The 17194-nt window shown below is 54.4% G+C and overlaps 1 protein-coding gene across 3 annotated transcripts; it reads left to right on the top strand.

The window, feature by feature from the left end:
• The first annotated feature begins 170 nt into the window (after positions 1-170).
• Positions 171-17076, top strand: SIRT2 (sirtuin 2). Of its 3 annotated transcripts, XM_031458662.2 has the most exons (16): positions 173-288; positions 1110-1156; positions 4049-4100; positions 4361-4474; positions 6830-6871; positions 7028-7134; positions 7253-7309; positions 7868-7936; positions 12403-12532; positions 14486-14545; positions 14878-14933; positions 15076-15152; positions 15243-15294; positions 15936-16006; positions 16148-16214; positions 16335-17076. In XM_031458662.2, the coding sequence occupies exons 1-16, from the start codon at positions 273-275 to the stop codon at positions 16488-16490; spliced, it is 1173 nt and encodes a 390-aa protein (XP_031314522.1). In that variant the 5' UTR covers positions 173-272; the 3' UTR covers positions 16491-17076. The 3 variants fall into 3 exon arrangements, with proteins under 3 accessions (XP_064345381.1, XP_031314522.1, XP_031314523.1); XM_031458663.2 differs by lacking the exon at positions 1110-1156 and having other exon boundaries at positions 174-288; XM_064489311.1 differs by lacking the exons at positions 15936-16006; positions 16148-16214; positions 16335-17076 and adding an exon at positions 15802-15929 and having other exon boundaries at positions 171-288.
• Positions 17077-17194: the final 118 nt, after the last annotated feature.

The raw sequence follows: 17194 nt of genomic DNA, 5'->3' as shown, positions 1-17194 counted from the left end.
GGGCAGCGGCTCTCTACCCTTTCCCACATTTTCCGGGCGCCCTTTACCAACATGGCTGTGGGCACAGGGCACTCTGGGAATCGTAGTACGGCCTTTGCGTGTCTTCCTTACCTCAGAGGGGCGCGCTCTAGTCGCCGTGGGAAATCTTGTATGCGGCCGCGATGGCTGCTGGGAGTTGTAGTTCTCCGCCCTATCTCGGCCCCCTCCTGTTTCCGGTGCCGTCACGGGACAGAGCAGTCGGTGACAGTCCCGAGGGCCCCCGCCCCGCGCCCATGGCCGAGCCGGATCGTGAGTCGGGGGCCCCAATGGGAGGGTCGGGCCGCGCTGGGGCCTGACTGAGGGCTGCAGGCCCCGGGGCCCGAGGGCGGGCGTGGTGGGGTAGGAGATAGGGGGTATTTGGGGGGGAATGGGATTCGGGGGGCTGTCGCCAAGTGATCCAGATTGCTAGATTGGTGAGTTTCTGGGTCGCGAGGTTTTAAGGGTCCATTTGCCACGTCCCACAAGTTTCTAATGATCGCGTGTTTCTCGCACCTTAGTTGCTAAAGACCCTCGTTGCTAGGGACTTAGGATGCCGCGGTCCCAGTTGCTAAGGGTACCTGGTGGTTAGTGGCAACTGTAGGATGCTAGGGGACCCCTCGTGTCCCCTATCTCTTTCTTCCTCTCCTAAACCTACCATCCCCCGCACCACCTCTTCTCCCAAACCCGCCTCCAGGCGGAGTATCTCTTATCTTCTCTCCTTTTCTACGCTTCACTCTGCTTGTAAACCTAATCCTCCCTGCACACACTCACACACTACCATGTCCTTCCTGACTCCTCCTAAGTCTCCTTCTATGCCCTGTATGCTTTACTTTTTCCTCCCTCTCCTAACTTTTCCTGGCCCAGCCTCTCTGTCCCTCACTAACTAACTCAACTCTCGGCACTCGCCATTCTAAGATCTGCTTTTCCCCCATCCCTTCCCTCCCTCTACTTGATTTTTACCCCCACCCCAGTATAACTAAGTTGGTGGGTCTTTTGCCCGCCTCTGCCCTGCTGCTTTGAAGCCCTTCATTCCCTCTTAACCACTCCCTTCACCGTAACCTTAACGACGTCTGCTCCCCCTCCTCCCCCAGCCTCTGACCCTGTGGAGACCCAGGCAGGGAAGGTGCAGGAGGCTCAGGTGAGATGGGGGAGAGGGCGGAGGGAAGGAGAGAAATGGACTTCTCACACCCCACACCCCACAGCCCACACAGGGGGGAGGTGGCAGAGGCGAGACAGATTCCCCCAGGGTCCTCAGCTCCCTGCCCCAGTCCCTCACCCCACCTCTGGGTTCAGCCTCCCTGGGAATGGTGGACTCTGGGTACTGCCAGGGAAGGGTGTGCAGCCTCAACCCCAGGCCAACCCTCCCAAACTTTCCTCTCTCCTTGCCCTCCCTCTATCCCTTCTGAACCTCATTTGAGCTAGGCATGGGAGAGATTTGGTCCCTGAACTCACAGATCTCATGGAGAAGTGACCCTACAGGGTGATAATGAAAAGTTGCTCAGGGCACTTTGGGAGCCCAGAGTAAACTTTGTAGGGTCATAGAGATTTCAGCCAGGCCCCTCCCTGGAGGAATCTACAGGCTGATCTAGGAGTCAGGTTGAGATACAGACCCATGGTAGTAAGTGTAGAAAAACTTAGAATTTTCTTCAGCAAGGTGAGAAATGGTGTCCCAGGCAGAAGGTACAGCTTGTGCAAACCCTGGGGGTCATGAAAGAGTGTGCTGGGTTCAGTAGTGGTCAGATAATTATATTCATGATTAGCATTTTTTGAGCACTTAACTGCAGCTGGGTACCCTGGTTAATGCTCCGCAAGCGTCGTTTCATTTCATTTCATCTTCCTGGCATCCCTGTTAGGAGTGAGGCCTATTCTGGCCGTTTTAGAGATGTGAAATTTGAAGCAGAGTTGTTAAGCGACTTGTCCTCTCTCCCTTGGCTAGAAGAGCAGGGGTGGGTTTGCAACCCACCCTGCACCCAGCACATTGCCTTGCAGACACTTCATTTCAGTCTCACAGAGGCCTGACCAGCACCTCCAGCTCCCCCTTAGGCCTAGTTGTTCCTACGTGCTGGGCAGGGCCCTCAAATCCTTCTACAGAGCCTCACTGTCCGCAACCTGAAAGCGTGCCAGCGCACCCACAGACACAGGATCGCGGTTCAGATGGAGGGCAGGGCAGAGGCTGTGATACCAGCATCCTGTAGATGCTTGGCAGAGCCACATGGAGGGTGGAAGAGCTTCTCGTCAGGCCGGGCTTCTCCTTCGCCTGGCTCCCAAAGCACGACCACTGTCAGAGAAAAAGGTTTCATGGGAAAAAGGGATCCTCAGTCCCAAAGAGAGAGATTCAGGGATGTAAACTACAGCATTGTCTGTGATAGGGCAAAACTGGAAACTGCCCAAACGGCTGACAGTTACTGACAGTTGACAGGTTAAATGAACTCTGGTGCCTCCTTACAATGCAACACTATGTAGCTGTTTAGAAGAACGAGGTGGGTCCGTGGGATATTGTTCTGTGCAAAATGCAAGGTGCAGCATCAGACTGTGGTATGACCCATTTCTGGAGAAACAGAAGAGGTCTGGAGTAATTACTGTTGTACTGTTAATAGTGGTTCTCTTGAAGTGGGGGGTTGGGGGGCAAGGGAATTATGAGGCAAGTGCCCGCAAGTTATACACTGTCTAATGGTCAAGCTTTTTGTTCAGCTCATACAATCTTAAAGTAACAAAAGGCTTTACATATGTTTGTAAGGGAGGTTCCTATTCAGAGACGTTTGGAACCAGAGTAGTGAGTGATGGCGGAAAGGGGTGTTGGAGGGGTTTGAGGCAGGAGAGTGAGTTGGTGAGGACTGTGTTTTTCTGAGGGCCATTGCAGGGCCCAGGCCTGGTCCAGGACACAGTAGATGTTCATTTGTTCCATTCTGCATGGTTCTGGAACCCCTACCCAGTGCCATACCCTAGTCTTGGTGCTGGGGATTCAAAGGGGACTAGGAAAAATCCCCACCTTTTTGGAGCTGCCACCGAAGTGGACTTTGGATGTTTGGGATCAGATTAGACCGGAGAAGCCGAAGACTTTCGAAGGCAGGGAAGCGGGCCAACCCAGACAGGCCATTGTGCAGAGGGCAGTGGAGTAGATCAGAGGTGGAGACTGAGCCTAGGGAGGAGGCCAGGACAGGGCCCCTGGGGGGAGCACCTGGACCAGGTGGAGTCCTGGAGAGGGACTACATCAGGGCAGGAGAGCAGGGGAAGGAGGCGGAAGCCACACTGAGATGGGGCTGGGAAGAAGCAGCATGTCTAGGGGAGATGCTGAGGCCAGTTTAGGTCACTGTTTGGGAGTGAGGGGCTGGAGGTCATTTAGGGGGAGACATCCAGGAGGCTGCAGAAACCCTGGATCTGGGGACAGAGGGGTGGCATCATCAGTGACTAGGCCGAGACCTCTGCGTGGATGAGGCAGCCAACCCAGGGAAGGTGGATGGAGAAGGTTGGGAGGGCCCAGGACAGAGTCCCAGACCTGCAATCTGGCTGAGGGGAGGAGTCAATAAAGGAGATGGAGGGGTTGGAAAGGTGGAGTTGGGAGACTGAGGCAGGAGGGTGAGGACCGAGGGTTTCTACCAGCATTATTCACAGTAGTGACTTCGATGAGGAGGGCTGCTTGGGTGGCAGGCCCACACTACAGGGGACAAGAGGACGTGGACACAAGGGGGTGACGATGGCCATAGCCAGCCCCCCGGGCTGTTCTGAGCACCTCACAGAGGTGAACTCACTTCATGGCACAGTAGCCCTCAGAGGTGGGGTGATAAGGAACGCCAAGTCACTCCCAGGAGACAGCGCTCCTCGCAAGTAGCAGGACCGGGTTTCTACCACAGGCAGCCTGTCCCAGAGCCTACACCCTGGCCCCCAGTGCCCGCTGTCCCCTACCACCCCTCCCTTCCTGGGGCCCACCTCCCAGCCTTTTCCCTAAACCCAAGTGTCACCCTTCCCCTGACTTCTTTCCCTCCCTAACCCTGCTGCTGGGGCCTGGTCACCCCACCCCCACCCATTCCAGGACTCGGATTCAGACACTGAGGGAGGAGCGGCCGGCGGCGAGGAAGCAGAGAGTGAGTATCTTCCTTGGGCACACAGTTCTGGGGGCCAGTTTAGGGCCGGGATCTGGATGCTCACCTCCACCTGGGGTGATCTTCAAAGTGTGTAGTAATGAATGCAGTGCCAGCACCTGGAGGCCCCTGACCAGGCCAGGCAATGAGCCTTGAGTCTTGAGCAGGTGGGGGATCCCGGAGCTGGGGCAGGGATACTCGGGGCCTCTGTGCACCCCAACCGAATGCCCACCCAGCTGCTGTCTCTCTTCTTTTTTGGCCAGTGGACTTCCTGCGGAATTTCTTCTCCCAGACACTGGGCCTAGGCACCCAGAAGGAGCGTCTGCTGGATGAACTAACCCTGGAAGGGGTGGCCCGCTATATGCAGAGCGAGCGCTGTAAGTCCCCTACCTACATGGGGCCCCCTGCCCCAGCCTGGTCCCCAGTGACTCCTCAGCCCCAACCAGTCACAACTTTCATCTGCAAGTGACAAGAAACCCAACTCCAGCTGGCTTATGCCCCACAAGGAGTATGTTGACTCTGTAACTAAAACCCCCGCTTTAAGCAGGGCCAGATTCAGGGGCTTCTGTGCTGTTGTCAAAAATCTTAAACCTCTCCAGTGCTGCTCTTCTCTGTGTTGGGGTGAAGGTGGCATCTGGCAGCTGCAAAGCAAGTTCCACCAGCCTAGCAGCTCCCACTGAAGAGACCATCTTTCTCCCAGTGGTTCCAGCCAAAGAGCCGAGGTTGGCTCCGCTTGGCCCAGGTTGGGTCACATTCCTGCCCTTGAACCAATCACCACATCTCTGACTGAGCAAGCCTGTGTGATAGAATTAAGATGCTATTAATAGTAACTACCTCATCGGGTTATGAGGGGGTCAATAAATGAATAGATGTAAATGCCTGGAACAGGGCCTGGAGCATAGCAAGAGCTATGTAAGTCTTCTCTGTGATGATTCTTACAAGAGGCTTGTCTCGGGGGTGGTGGGCAGGTGCCCCTTTACTGGGTCACTATGTAATTTATATTTCTTGCTGGGAGTTGAGGTCACCAGAGTCTGAGAAACGGAGCCCTTGGCAGTCCTCAACTAGAACAATCGACCCTTTGAGGGTCCTGAACAGCCTTTTGTTGAGGACGTCTTCTCCGGTTTCCCTGGCCTCCAGCTGCTGCCGTCTCCCTCCTCTGGCAGCCAGGCCCGCCGCCCCGAGCCCCCCTCTCCCGGGACAGGCTGGCGGCTGTCTGCAGCCATCTTCTGGCCTGAGTGGGCCCCAAAGAGAACACAGCGGCTACAAAGCTTTCGTTCCTTCCGTCCTCCTGCACCTGGGTTTTAGGATAATTGGCTCATGAGGGTGCCTAGGAGGGGATTGTAGTAAGTGATAACAGTTCATCAAGCTCTCACTGTCTGCCAGGCACTAGGCAAAGCACTTGACAGGCGTCCTCTCGTTTGATCTTCATATGATACTCGTGAGGTCATCACAGGAGTCATCTGGACAGAGAAGGCACAGAGAGGCTGTGACTTCATGCGGGGTCACACAGCTGGCAAGAGACAGAGTCACGGCTCAACCCCAGGCTGCCTGAATCCAGAGCACACACTCCCTTCCACATGGCCCCTGCGAAGTGTCATCCTAAGACGAAGCCAAGGGCTGAGGCGGTGGCAGGCCGCAGCCCTTGTCACCCTTGCTGTCTGCCTTTGCACAGAACACCCCAGAGGCATCCAGTTCACGAGGACTCACACTTGTGTCTGTCCATCAGTGGACGGACAGTTGCCAGGGTACCATGTGGCAGGGCGGCCAGCCAGCCAGCCCCTGAAGAGGCAACTGGGCTATTTCTGCACAGCCCCGTGTGCTTGTGAAATGAATCCACCTCCTATCTCATCTTTCCTTCTTCTTTTCTGAAAGCTGGTGACAATGGGGCAACAAAGATCATCTAGGTACACGAATCGTGGGTCTAAAGAAGTTGAGTACAATTGACTTAAAGAATAATCAGTGTCGGACACTGACCTAAGCTTCATACGAATGAATTCATTCTCTCAATAGCCCTGCGAGGCCAGTGCTGTAATTATGCCCATTTTACAAAGCAGGAAGCTGAAGCCTGGAGTGGGGATCTGAACTAAGACACCCCCTGCCCCCACGCAGGTGTGCGGGAGAGCCCGGAATGCAAGCCCTCATCCGCTCTGCTGCTCACCAGGTGTGGGCGGGCTGAGAGCGGTGAATCTTTGGCCTCCACCTGAAAATTACCAGACTTTGGTGGCTGATGTGTATTTGATTACGGAGGGAAGGATGTTTAGAATATGCTAGAAATAGATGGCCATCCAAGATTGTGTCCACAAGATGAGGGGTGGCCAGGGATTTTTTTCACAATAACCTGCAGCTCTTCCAGGGAAACCCCTGTCCCTGCCCACTCACTGAGATCTCATGCATTTTTGTCCAGTTCTAGCTAGGAGAAATTTCTCTCCGTGCGGCCTTCTCTTGAGTCTTTCCACATTGGTATAATTTCAAACCATGGATTCTTTGACCCCATACTGGCTCTTCCACCAGTGGACTGTGTGGCGTCCTCCCCCTATCTGAGCCTCAGGTTCCTCTTCTGTAAAATGGGGTGTTAACAGCACCGGCCTTGAGATGGGTGGGAGGACTATTCATGGATCTGAAGTGCTTGCCCCAGGGCCCAGCATGGAGTAACTGGCTTCAGGGGCTGGGATGGGTGGTGTTACCTGGGGGCTAAGCAAACCATGTCATGTGATACATAAACTCTCCTCCAGGTCGAAGGGTCATCTGTTTGGTGGGAGCTGGAATCTCCACATGTAAGTGCCCCCCTCCCTGTATAGCTGCCCCCTGACTGGGGTGCTGCTTTGAGGGGCTGGGGAGGAGCTGTGCGTGGGTCCTCACTTGGGAGGGTTGGTGTGGTAGAGACGGGGCCGAGATCCCTGATCAGTTGCCCCCTGCCCCTCCTCCGCTAGCTGCGGGCATCCCTGACTTCCGCTCCCCAACCACGGGCCTCTACGCCAACCTGGAGAAGTACCATCTTCCCTACCCAGAGGCCATCTTTGAGATCAGCTACTTCAAGGTGCGTGTCCTGCAGGGAGGAACGTCTGTAATGATGGGAATGGGGCCACCTGGCCCCAGCTCTCATCTCACCAGGAGCATCTGGGCGCCTACCTGCCCTCTGGCTCTCTCTCCCACAGAAACATCCAGAGCCGTTCTTTACCCTCGCCAAGGAACTCTATCCAGGGCAGTTCAAGGTGAGCTCTTTTTCACAGGGGTGATGGGCAGGGGCAGAGGAGGAGGAGGGAGGGACAGGAAGGAGGGAGGCTGGGAGACAGCAGGCATGGGAAGGCCCCTTCTGGGGCCCTTCAGACAAATATCATATAACCATTAAGTACATGGGCTCCGGGCCCAGTCTGCCTATGTCCAAGTCCTGGTCCTTCATTTACTGCTCTTGTGTCCTCAAGCCTCAGTTTTTCCATCTGTAAAATGAAGCTGGTAATAGTGCATGAAAAGGGTTGTTGTGAGGCTTAAATGAGTTAACCACCCGGGTAAGAGCCCAGACTCAAGCCTGGCTGCTCTTGTGCTCATCCCAACTCCACATCTTACCAGCTGTGTGACTGGCAAGACAGTTGACCTCCCTGTGCCTCAGTTCCCTCATCTGTGAAATGGGGATAACGATGGTCTGCGCCTCACGAGGTCCATGGGGATGATTCCATGAGGGAAAACAGGCATGATGCCTTGAACAGTTCTGGCACGTGGCACGCGTGGTGTCCTCTGCTGTCCTCAGCCTTGCTATGATTGCTCCCCTCCAGCCAACCATCTGTCACTACTTCATCCGCCTGCTGAAGGAGAAAGGGCTGCTTCTGCGCTGCTACACGCAGGTAGGCAGGGCCATGGGCATCCGGGGAGGAAGAGGGTGAGCTGGATGTGGCCGGCACCCTGGTGCCTAAGAGTTCAGGGCACCAGAGAATGAGACTGCTTCTCTGTCACATGACTGGCAGTGAGTCACTTTCCCTCTCTCAGCCTCAGTTTCCCCTTTCTATAAAGCAGAGGCCAGAACAGCTTCGCCCCCTCGGGTCTGTGGCTGTGAACTCCCCTCAGGGCCATCCCATGTGGGCTGAGGGACGACCCCTTCTCTGAGAAGACACAATTTTGCAGATTTCATATTTGTTAGGGTTTTCCAGCAGATGACACCAAAGTGACTTGGCCTAACGCAATCAGGACACCCTGGCAATTTTCCAGCTGGTGGGTATAGAGTCTTAAGGAAGGGATACCTTTTTATCATTTGCACAAAGGCCTCAGATGTACCAGGGGGCTCAACCACGTCAAGTGCTCAACCAGGGGCCTCGCCCCAGGGTTCTCAGGCAAGGACGGCTCCCATTGTGGGTTTCTGAATTAGTCCGTGAAACTTCTGGGGCCTCGCACCCCTGACTGTGAAAAACGTTTGCCCTTCTACCTTTCTTTTAGGAACATGTATTGAAATTACATGCTGTAGCATGGCGGTGATATCATTCATGCTCTAATTCCCAAAATTATAAAATAGAGAACACATGAAATAAAGTGAAATAAAGCGGTGTTGGAATAGCTTGTGCACCTGGCAGTTAGGAGCCTGCAGCTCCAGACGCTGCCACCAGGGGGAGGATGAATTCTTTTTAGGTTCTTAAATGGGGACCCGCGCTCTCACCTAAGGTGGGTGGTGGCAGCCAGGGAAGGGATGGCCTCCTCCTTCCAGGAGGAGCCCCAGCTCAAGATAAACCTGGCCTTTCTTCCCAGAGAGTCAGTTCTAGCCACAGGACGTGGCTCAGGCTTGATGCAAATGGCTCACCTGAAGCCAAGCGCCTTCTGCGTGTGCTGTCATAAAATCCTCACCATGGCCCTGCTGGCAAACCTGTTTGTCAGTTTCTGTGACAGTGTTTACTGAGTGCCAACCCTGTGCGGGCCCTGCAGGCAGCGAATGCAGCAGACATCCCTGCCCTCCTGGAGCTGACGCTCTAGTGTGGGGAGAGACGGGGGACAAGCTGGATGAGTGGTATCTCCAGTCTGTCAGGTGGTGAGAGGCCTAGGGAGCATGATTGAGCAGGAAAGGGGAATCAGAAGCTGTGTGTATGTGGGTGTGTCTCTGTGTGTGGGTGCGAGGAGTGCTGTGTTGTTGTAAACAAGGTGTCAGGGAAGGCCTCACTGAGAAGGGGGACTTTTTTTTATTCGTATTTTTTATTGAAGCGTAGTTGATTTACAGTGTTAGTTTCAGGTGTACGGGAAAGTGATTCAGTCATACATAAATATACATGATTTTTTTTCCAGATTCTTTTAGACGGGGAACATTTAAACAAAGACCTGTAGGAGGGGAAGGAGGGAGCCATGGGATTATCTGGGGTGGTTGGGAAGTGCATCCAGGCAAAGGGAACAGCCAGTGCAAAGGTCCTGAGGTTAGACTGTATTTGGCATGATCAAGAAGTTGGATCTGAGTGAGCGAGGAGGACAGTGGTAGGAGAAGATGGAGGAGACAAGGTCAGGGAGGTGACAGCTCAGGGAGGTTACAGGGGTGGACCGTATGGGGCCTTGGGGGACACAGAGAGGGCTCTGTCCTTTACCCTGAGTGAGATGGAGCACTGCAAGGCTCTGAGCAGGGCAGGGACATGACCTGACCCAAGTGTTCACAAGGTCCCTCTGGCTGAGCATGGGGGCCAGACTGCGGGAGCGGGCTGGGGAGATTGGTACAGAGACCAGGGAAGAGGTTGCTGTGATGGTCTAAGCAGGAAAGGATGGAGGCCAGGCCAGGGAGGGAGCTGTCGATGAGGAGACGTGGGCAGGTTATGATCCCATTTTGAAGATGGAGTTAACAGGACTTGCCAATGATTCGTGAGAGAGAGGCGTAAAGGACAAGGACCACCGGAGAGCTCTCAGCCTGAGCACTTGCTGCTTTTTACTGAGATGGTGGGACGTGTCGGTGTGGGGGGCAGAGGAAGAGTTCAGTTTAAGGCCCGTTGAGGGTGAGATGCCCTGTGGACAACCACGTGGAGATGTGGGCAGACAGCTGGACACTGGAGTCTGGACTGAGCTGGAGAACAGCATGTAAACGATGTTTACACTCTCCAGACAAGATGAGATGAGATCACGGGGGTCTCAGCATGAGAAACCCAGGCCCAGGATGCAGTGGCCCATCAGGGTTGCTCAGAATGCTGCTTCCCAGCTCTGTTGGGGACGAAACCCCTGCCCCTAACCACGAAAGCCTACCAGCTGCATGCTATTTTTAAACAAACGCCAACACGAATCTGCTCCGGGGTCTGTATAAAATGCTGCAGCATTTCCACACTCCTTGCAATACTTACTGCATGGATTTAACTACCCATATGTAGTCAAAATGGCATATTACATGAAATAGACAGAGGTGTAAAGAATTTTTCCACCCTCACGTTTCACGAAACCATTTGGTTTTTTTTCCCCCAAACTTGTCACCCTCTTTTTCAACCTCAACTACTTTAAGTCACTGACCCAGTTTTCTGGAACACACTGTCTTCACTTGTTTCTGAATTGTGACGATGCAGCACTTTTGAAGCTTTGCACGATGCTATTTTTATCTCAAGACACAAGTATCCATTCAAACCCGAGAACAGTTGTCTCCTTCATTCAAGTCACTGTGAGCTCCGCAGCAAAACGGTTTACAGTTCTTTTCAATCGATATCTATGGCATTGACATTACCCACGGGGTTTGGACTTGGCTATCTTTCACTTCAGCCTGTATCCACACCCCCGTAGCCACCTCACACTTCTTAAAATCATGTCCATCGGAGACGCAATGTTTTGAAAACATAAGTGAACCCAGGTTTAAAAATCAATAGGTTGCACTGAAAATCCACAGACTTCAGGCTCCTCTTAAAAGTTGGGAAGAGCTGGCTGCACCCTGGGCGGCTTTCCCAGAGGAGAGTGGTTGGCCGAGGCTGAGTGGCTGCTGCCCACCTTACGTAGAGACCACCTCCTCGGGGTCCCATTTCCTGCCCGACGCCAGGGTCAGCCATCAGTCGCTGTGCATCGCCCTGAGTTCATCGCTGCTTGTCCTTCGTGGAGAACTTCTTGGGGCACGTTCCCCAGCCCCAGCTTCCCTCCCCGGGGGCTACTGCTGTTCCCTGCTTCTTGGGCCTCCTTTGAAGATATTCTGTACTTAAGCAAGCAAATACACAAATTCACATATTTCTTTTGCCACATCCTGGATACACTGCCTCTTCGTGCTCTGGCCTTCTGATATCTTGAAGAGATTACTTCATATCAGTATTTACAGGTCAGCCATGTTTATCTTTGTGGTTTCTCCATCAAAAGTGGCTTCAAAGGGTAACACGGAGGCATTTAGGTGGACCTTTGATGCACCATTTAGGTATCAGCACACATACTGCTTACCCATGTGTGAGGGTGTCGGTAGACTGAGTCAAGTTACAAAGGCAAAACTGGCGTTTCTAGTGGGCAGGGGGGAGCTGCAGGGAGTCTGGGAAAAGTGATCCTTGCCCGCATGTTCTGGGGATAAACTGATTGCTGGCAGGGAGCAGAGAGGGCAGTCGGGGCTATCTGCCTTTGAAAGGGGTCCCTTTCTTTTGTTGATGGTGTCTCCAGGAAACCTTGTCTGGTCAGCTTGGGCTGCACGTGACCGGCCACCCCTGGAACGTCTGTGTCCTCCATCACTGATCTCAGCAGCATTTCCCATGGGCAAACGATAGGATTGAGAAAGCACAAATTTCTTTGTTGAAGAGAAGAATATTCTCTCCTATTTAATAAGGAAAGTCTCTCCGTCTTAAAAGAATACAAGTTAGCATACTGTCTATGCCACAGACCAGAGCAAGATCCCTGACTGTTAAATGGGAAAACAGTGTGATTACAACCAAAGAAACCCTCCAGGTTCATTTATTTTATGTTAATGCCTGGCTGGGGCTGCCATGTACAGCTGTGCAGGTTGGAGCCTGCAGAAGGATGCTGTATCTGCGTTGGCAGCGGAGACACTGGAGATGTGTCCATTTATTTCAACACATTTCTGGCAGGTGCCATGAGAGTGGTTGGTTCTAACAAAACAAATTTTCAGCAAAGTGATCCAGATTTACAGAAAAATGCCAGGGCTGGTTGGTGGCGGTTGGTCTTGGCTCATAGACATCTGAGTTTGGGCCCCTGCCTTTAAGCATCCATGACTTTTAGCTTTTCAGTGGCACCATCAGAATGGACAGAAGAGTTTTAGACACACCCTCCCTTTGCCTCTCCCTCCCTCCTTTCTTGCCCCTTCTCACTTGCTTCTGGCTTCCAGCTCTGCTTTCTGCCCCCGAGGGGCGTGGCTCACTCCTGACCCTCTTCCCTCCATCTCTCCCTGCAGAACATAGACACACTGGAGCGAGTGGCGGGACTGGAGCCCGAGGACCTGGTGGAGGCCCACGGCACCTTCTACACGTCGCACTGCATCAGCCCCGTCTGCCGGCAGGAGTACATGCTAAGCTGGATGAAAGGTGAGGGGCTGGAAGTCATCCACGACAGCGGGCCTCCCAGTCTCCAGGCACAGACACCAGTCCTGTCCTGCACAGCTCTGTGGCTCTTTTTAATAGATAATGGCAAAGATTTGAGGTGGTGGTGGGGTTCATTTCCCCCAGCCCCGCCTCACAGCCCGGTTATAACAGATGCAAACGCTAGACACAGAGATGTGCATTAGCCCACAGGCCCGCATGGTTATGCAGCCACGAAACTGTGTGGTTATGAAGCCCTTGCTCTTTGTCCCTTGAGTGCTCTGACCCTGTCTGACATGAGGGGCTCATCAAAGGCAATGCGACTACATTCTAAGAAGAACAGAGTGTCTGATAGAACTTTCTGAGGTGAGCAAAGTGTTCCGTGTCTGCACTGTCCAAAATGGCCGCCACTTGTGGGGGAGGGTGTAGCTCAGTGGTAGAGCGCTTGCCTGGCATGCACGAGGTCTGAGGTTCAATCCCTAGTACCTCCACTAAAATAAATAAATAAACCTAATCACCTCCCCCACCCCCCAGAAAAGAAAAAAAGAGCAAAATGCAGTCACTTGCTACACGGGGCCATTGAGCGCTTAAAATGTGGCCAATGTGACTGAGGAATTGAATTGTTAATTTTCCTTCATGTTTATTAATTAAAATTTAAAAGCCACATGTGGCTCTAAGCACCAGATTGGACAGCCCTGTGCTCGAGGCACAGGATTCAACTGGCCCCCCAAGCCAGATTCAGGCGAGCAGTCTCTGGAGTATGAAGCTGAACACTGCCCCAGCTAGGAATGAAGGCTGGGGCTGTCCCTAAGGGTGCAGCCTCCAGGGCTGGCTGAGGTCAGCATCTCTGTTCATGTGAAGGCAAAGTGTCCAAAAAAAAAAAAAAAGAGAGAGAGAGAAAAAAATTGCAGCCAATCTACATTTCTTGAACGCCAGGGAGAGCCTGTTTCTGACATCTTTTGTGCTGATTAAGAAGCCACTTATTTCACTCGTGGAAGCCCATTTCTGACCTTCTTTATGCTGGTTTCACAAAGCCTCTGGTGTCCGTGTGAGATAAGGACAGCTGCAGCGCTTAGAGCAGGGCCTCTGGAGTGTGGCCCTTCTGAGAAAATCCCAGCTGACCGCCCCTGGGGCGAGGATGGCTGAATAGCCCAACAGCAGGCAGCTGGGGGCCATGTACAATTGACATTACCTCATTCTGTTTTACCAGCATAAGCCTCACCCACAAAATATCATGCTGTCAATGCAGAAATAGTCTAAAGTAAACTACAGACCTTAAAACAGTGCTCTGTAAATATTCGTTGAAGGAATGAGTGAATAGTTGAATGAGCCAGCTAGGATTCTGTGGGTTGCAAGTGACAGAATGCTTTCAGGCTTCCTTAATCAATAAGCAGTGAGGACGAGGATTATCATAAGCACGTGTGTACATGGCGGGGGTGGGGGATCTGCCACAGAGCCCAAGGGTGGGAAGCAGCTGGGCCTAAGGCTTTGTCCCCGTCTCAGGATCATCTGCATAATTCTTCCTTCTTTCTCCACCACCAGACCTGGGACCTACCAGGCCTTTCTGAGCCACGATGAAGTAGGGCTGCCCTCAAAAACCCACTGGAAGAGAGCTTCACTCTCGAGTCCAGATTCCACAGGTTGGGGGGTGGTTAGGGGAACCCAGTTGCCCCTATTGGGGGCAAGTTTTTTTACCTATTTGTGGTTTCATTTAATAGCTATAGCCTGGTGCTGGGAGCCACCCCAGGAATCCTAGGGGTCAGAGGGGAGGGGCAGCTCTCTAAGAAAGGAGGTCCTTCCTGAGCAGGGCCAGCACCCCAGTGGGCTCCCCGCCTCCCTCTGTGACTGAGACATGTTTGTGTTGACAGTGAAGGAAGGGGTTGGGGGTGGGGGGCAGTTCAACTACAGTCCGGGCACAAAGCCCCTCACCCCCTTCTCTCCCTCCTTCCCCACGCCCAGAGAAGATCTTCTCGGAGGTGACCCCCAAGTGTGAGAAATGTCAGAGCGTGGTGAAGCCTGGTAAGCCTTGGGGCCAGGGACCAACCGTAGATCTTAGAATCGTAGATCAGGGCTGGGACCCCTGCCCCCACTCGCCCCTTCCTGAGGAGGCTGTGCTCCCCATCCACCCCCATCCCGCCACCCTCTCTCCCCACCATCAGTGCCCGGAAGCTGCCCCAGGGAGAGTGGGTTCCAGGGCTCCAAGCCTTTCCCCACTGCCCTGCCCTCCCACCCCAGCCCTCGGGTCTGCCTTCTGCCCCTACCTGTTCTCTCTCTCCCTCCCTGCCTTTGTCTCGCTGTTTTTCACTCCCTTTCTGTCTCTGTGTCTGTCTATCCGTCTGTCTCCACCTCAGACATCGTGTTCTTCGGCGAGAACCTCCCAGCGCGTTTCTTCTCCTGCATGCAGTCAGTAAGTGTCCCCACCCAGTCCCGCCCTAGGGAAGGTCGCTTCCCCAACTAGCTGCGGGTGGGCTTGCGGTGGGGGACAGGGGACAGCAGCCCAGCCAGGCTGTGCGGCCCCTGAGCCCTCACTGGTCACTCCCTCTTTGCAGGACTTCCTGAAGGTCGACCTCCTCATCATCATGGGCACCTCCCTGCAGGTGCAGCCCTTTGCCTCCCTCATTGGCAAGTAGGTCGGGGGTCAGGGCCGTGGGGAGCTGCTGGGGATGAGGGTGGGGAGCCAGGACAGGCCCTCACCACTCAGCTCACCATCCCCCAGGGCGCCCCTCTCCACCCCGCGCCTGCTTATCAACAAGGAGAAGACCGGCCAGGTGAGTCCTTTCACCTGTACCCTCTGCCCTCACTCGGGCCCCATGCGGCCTCTCCCGGCTTCCTCGCAAACCAGGACACAGGTGGCTGGGGAATCCCAGTACTTTGGACCCCTCAGCTCAGACCTAGGGATTCTGGAATCCACAGGGGTCAGATTCCAGGCTGCCCCGACTCTAGGATGCCACAGGCCCCTGGGTCATTCACCGTTTTGAGGGAGCGACAGGACCCCAGCTCAAAGCAGCGTAAGCCAAAACAGGAGTGTTGGGCTTCCCAGGATTGAAGAGGCCCGCAGCAGTGCCCTGGGGAGTCACCTGCTCCCTCTCTTGGCTCCCTTTTCCTGAAGTGGCCTCACTCCCAGGGAGGGGCTCCCTCCTGCTGACGGATGTTTCCTCTAACAGGCAAGAACTGCCCTGTGTCAGACACTGTTGTTCTAAGCATTTTCACTGTATTATTAACCCACCGACAATACAGCCCTCGGAGTGGCTTTGCTGATTACCCCCACTCCACAGAGAAGGAGACTGAGGCTCAGAGAGGTCAGGCCACTTGAACAAAGTCACAGAGCTGGGATACAAACCCAGGCCACCTGGCTCCAGGGTCTGTGCTCTTAGCTCCCCACACCCCGTCCCCACCCCCTCCCCCACAGACTGACCCCTTCCTGGGGATGATGATGGGCCTTGGAGGAGGCATGGACTTCGACTCCAAGAAGGCCTACAGGTGAGGCCCGGCTGTGGTGGGGGGGTGGAGCCTGCAAGGGGCAGGGCCAAGGTGGGAGGGAGGGCATGAAGGTACTGGGACAGGGCAGAGCCAGTGGGGTTCTGGGACAAGTCTGGGAGCCTGACTCTCCCCCACCCGCAGGGATGTGGCCTGGCTGGGTGACTGCGACCAGGGCTGCCTGGCCCTTGCCGACCTCCTCGGATGGAAAGTGAGGCACCTGAGCCACCCCAGCCCACCCCGAGCCCAGTCCCTGAACCCCCGCCCCACAGGTCCTATGACCCTCTGACACATGGTGACCTCTGATGTCTGTGAACTTTGCCCCCTGCAGAAGGAGCTGGAGGACCTTGTACGGAAGGAGCATGCCAGCATAGATGCCCAGTCGGGGTTGGGGACACCCAACCCCACCACCTCAGCCTCCCCCAAGAAGTCTCCGCCTCCTGCCAAGGATGAGGCCAGGACCAAGGAGGGAGAGAAACCTCAGTGACAGCTGTGTCCCCCAGGCAGGATGCCCAGCTTTAGAACAGCTGAGCCCCAATCAGCCCTGGCCCCCTCTAACTTACAGCTCTTTTCTGGGGAGCTCAGAACATTTCCTCAATCTCTTAACTACTCTCTCCCAAAACTGGGGTCCCAGCACCCCTGACCCCAGCAAATCTCTTAACATTTTAGGGGCTGAGGCTTGGGCAGCCTGCCTCTAACAGCCCACAGCCTCTAACCACCCCCAGGGCTGAGGATCAGCCGCCCCTAATCTCTAACTGCTCAGAGGCCAGGGGTGCCTTCAAACGTCTAACTGTCCCAGGACAAGGGCCCCAGGACCCCCCCACACTCTCTACTGCTCCCAGGGACCCAGGGCAAGTAGATGAAATCTAACCTACCCTGGGTGGTGGTGTGTGCCCTCCAAACAGAACTCCCACCCAGTGGTGGGGAATCTGAGCCTCGAGGCCTCCCAAGACTCTGCCTCCAGCTCCCAAAGTGGGTGCTGGGTCTCCTCACTCAGGACCCACTTCCCATGCGGGGGTGGGCAGATGGTGTTGCTTATTAGAGACAAATTAAAAACAAAAACAACTAACAAACAGCTGTCTGGCCTCGCTGTTATTTTCTGCGGGTGCACAGGGAAATGGTTCGAGGAAGGGGGTTAGATCTTGGGCCACTAAGGAAACCAGAACATTGACAGGCTCTTAAGAGAAACAG

The sequence above is a fragment of the Camelus dromedarius genome, chromosome 9, assembly GCF_036321535.1.
Source record: "Camelus dromedarius isolate mCamDro1 chromosome 9, mCamDro1.pat, whole genome shotgun sequence".
Classification (NCBI taxonomy): Eukaryota; Metazoa; Chordata; class Mammalia; order Artiodactyla; family Camelidae; genus Camelus; species Camelus dromedarius.
The sequence above is the reverse complement of the archived record's forward strand: the minus strand, read 5'-3'. Positions and strand labels throughout refer to the sequence as shown.

Coding starts and splice junctions, on each gene's coding strand:
- SIRT2 (XM_031458662.2), top strand. Junction 14,546..14,877: donor TCAGAGCGTGGTGAAGCCTG/GTAAGCCTTGGG, acceptor TCTCCACCTCAG/ACATCGTGTTCTTCGGCGAG. Junction 16,007..16,147: donor GACTCCAAGAAGGCCTACAG/GTGAGGCCCGGC, acceptor CCCCACCCGCAG/GGATGTGGCCTGGCTGGGTG.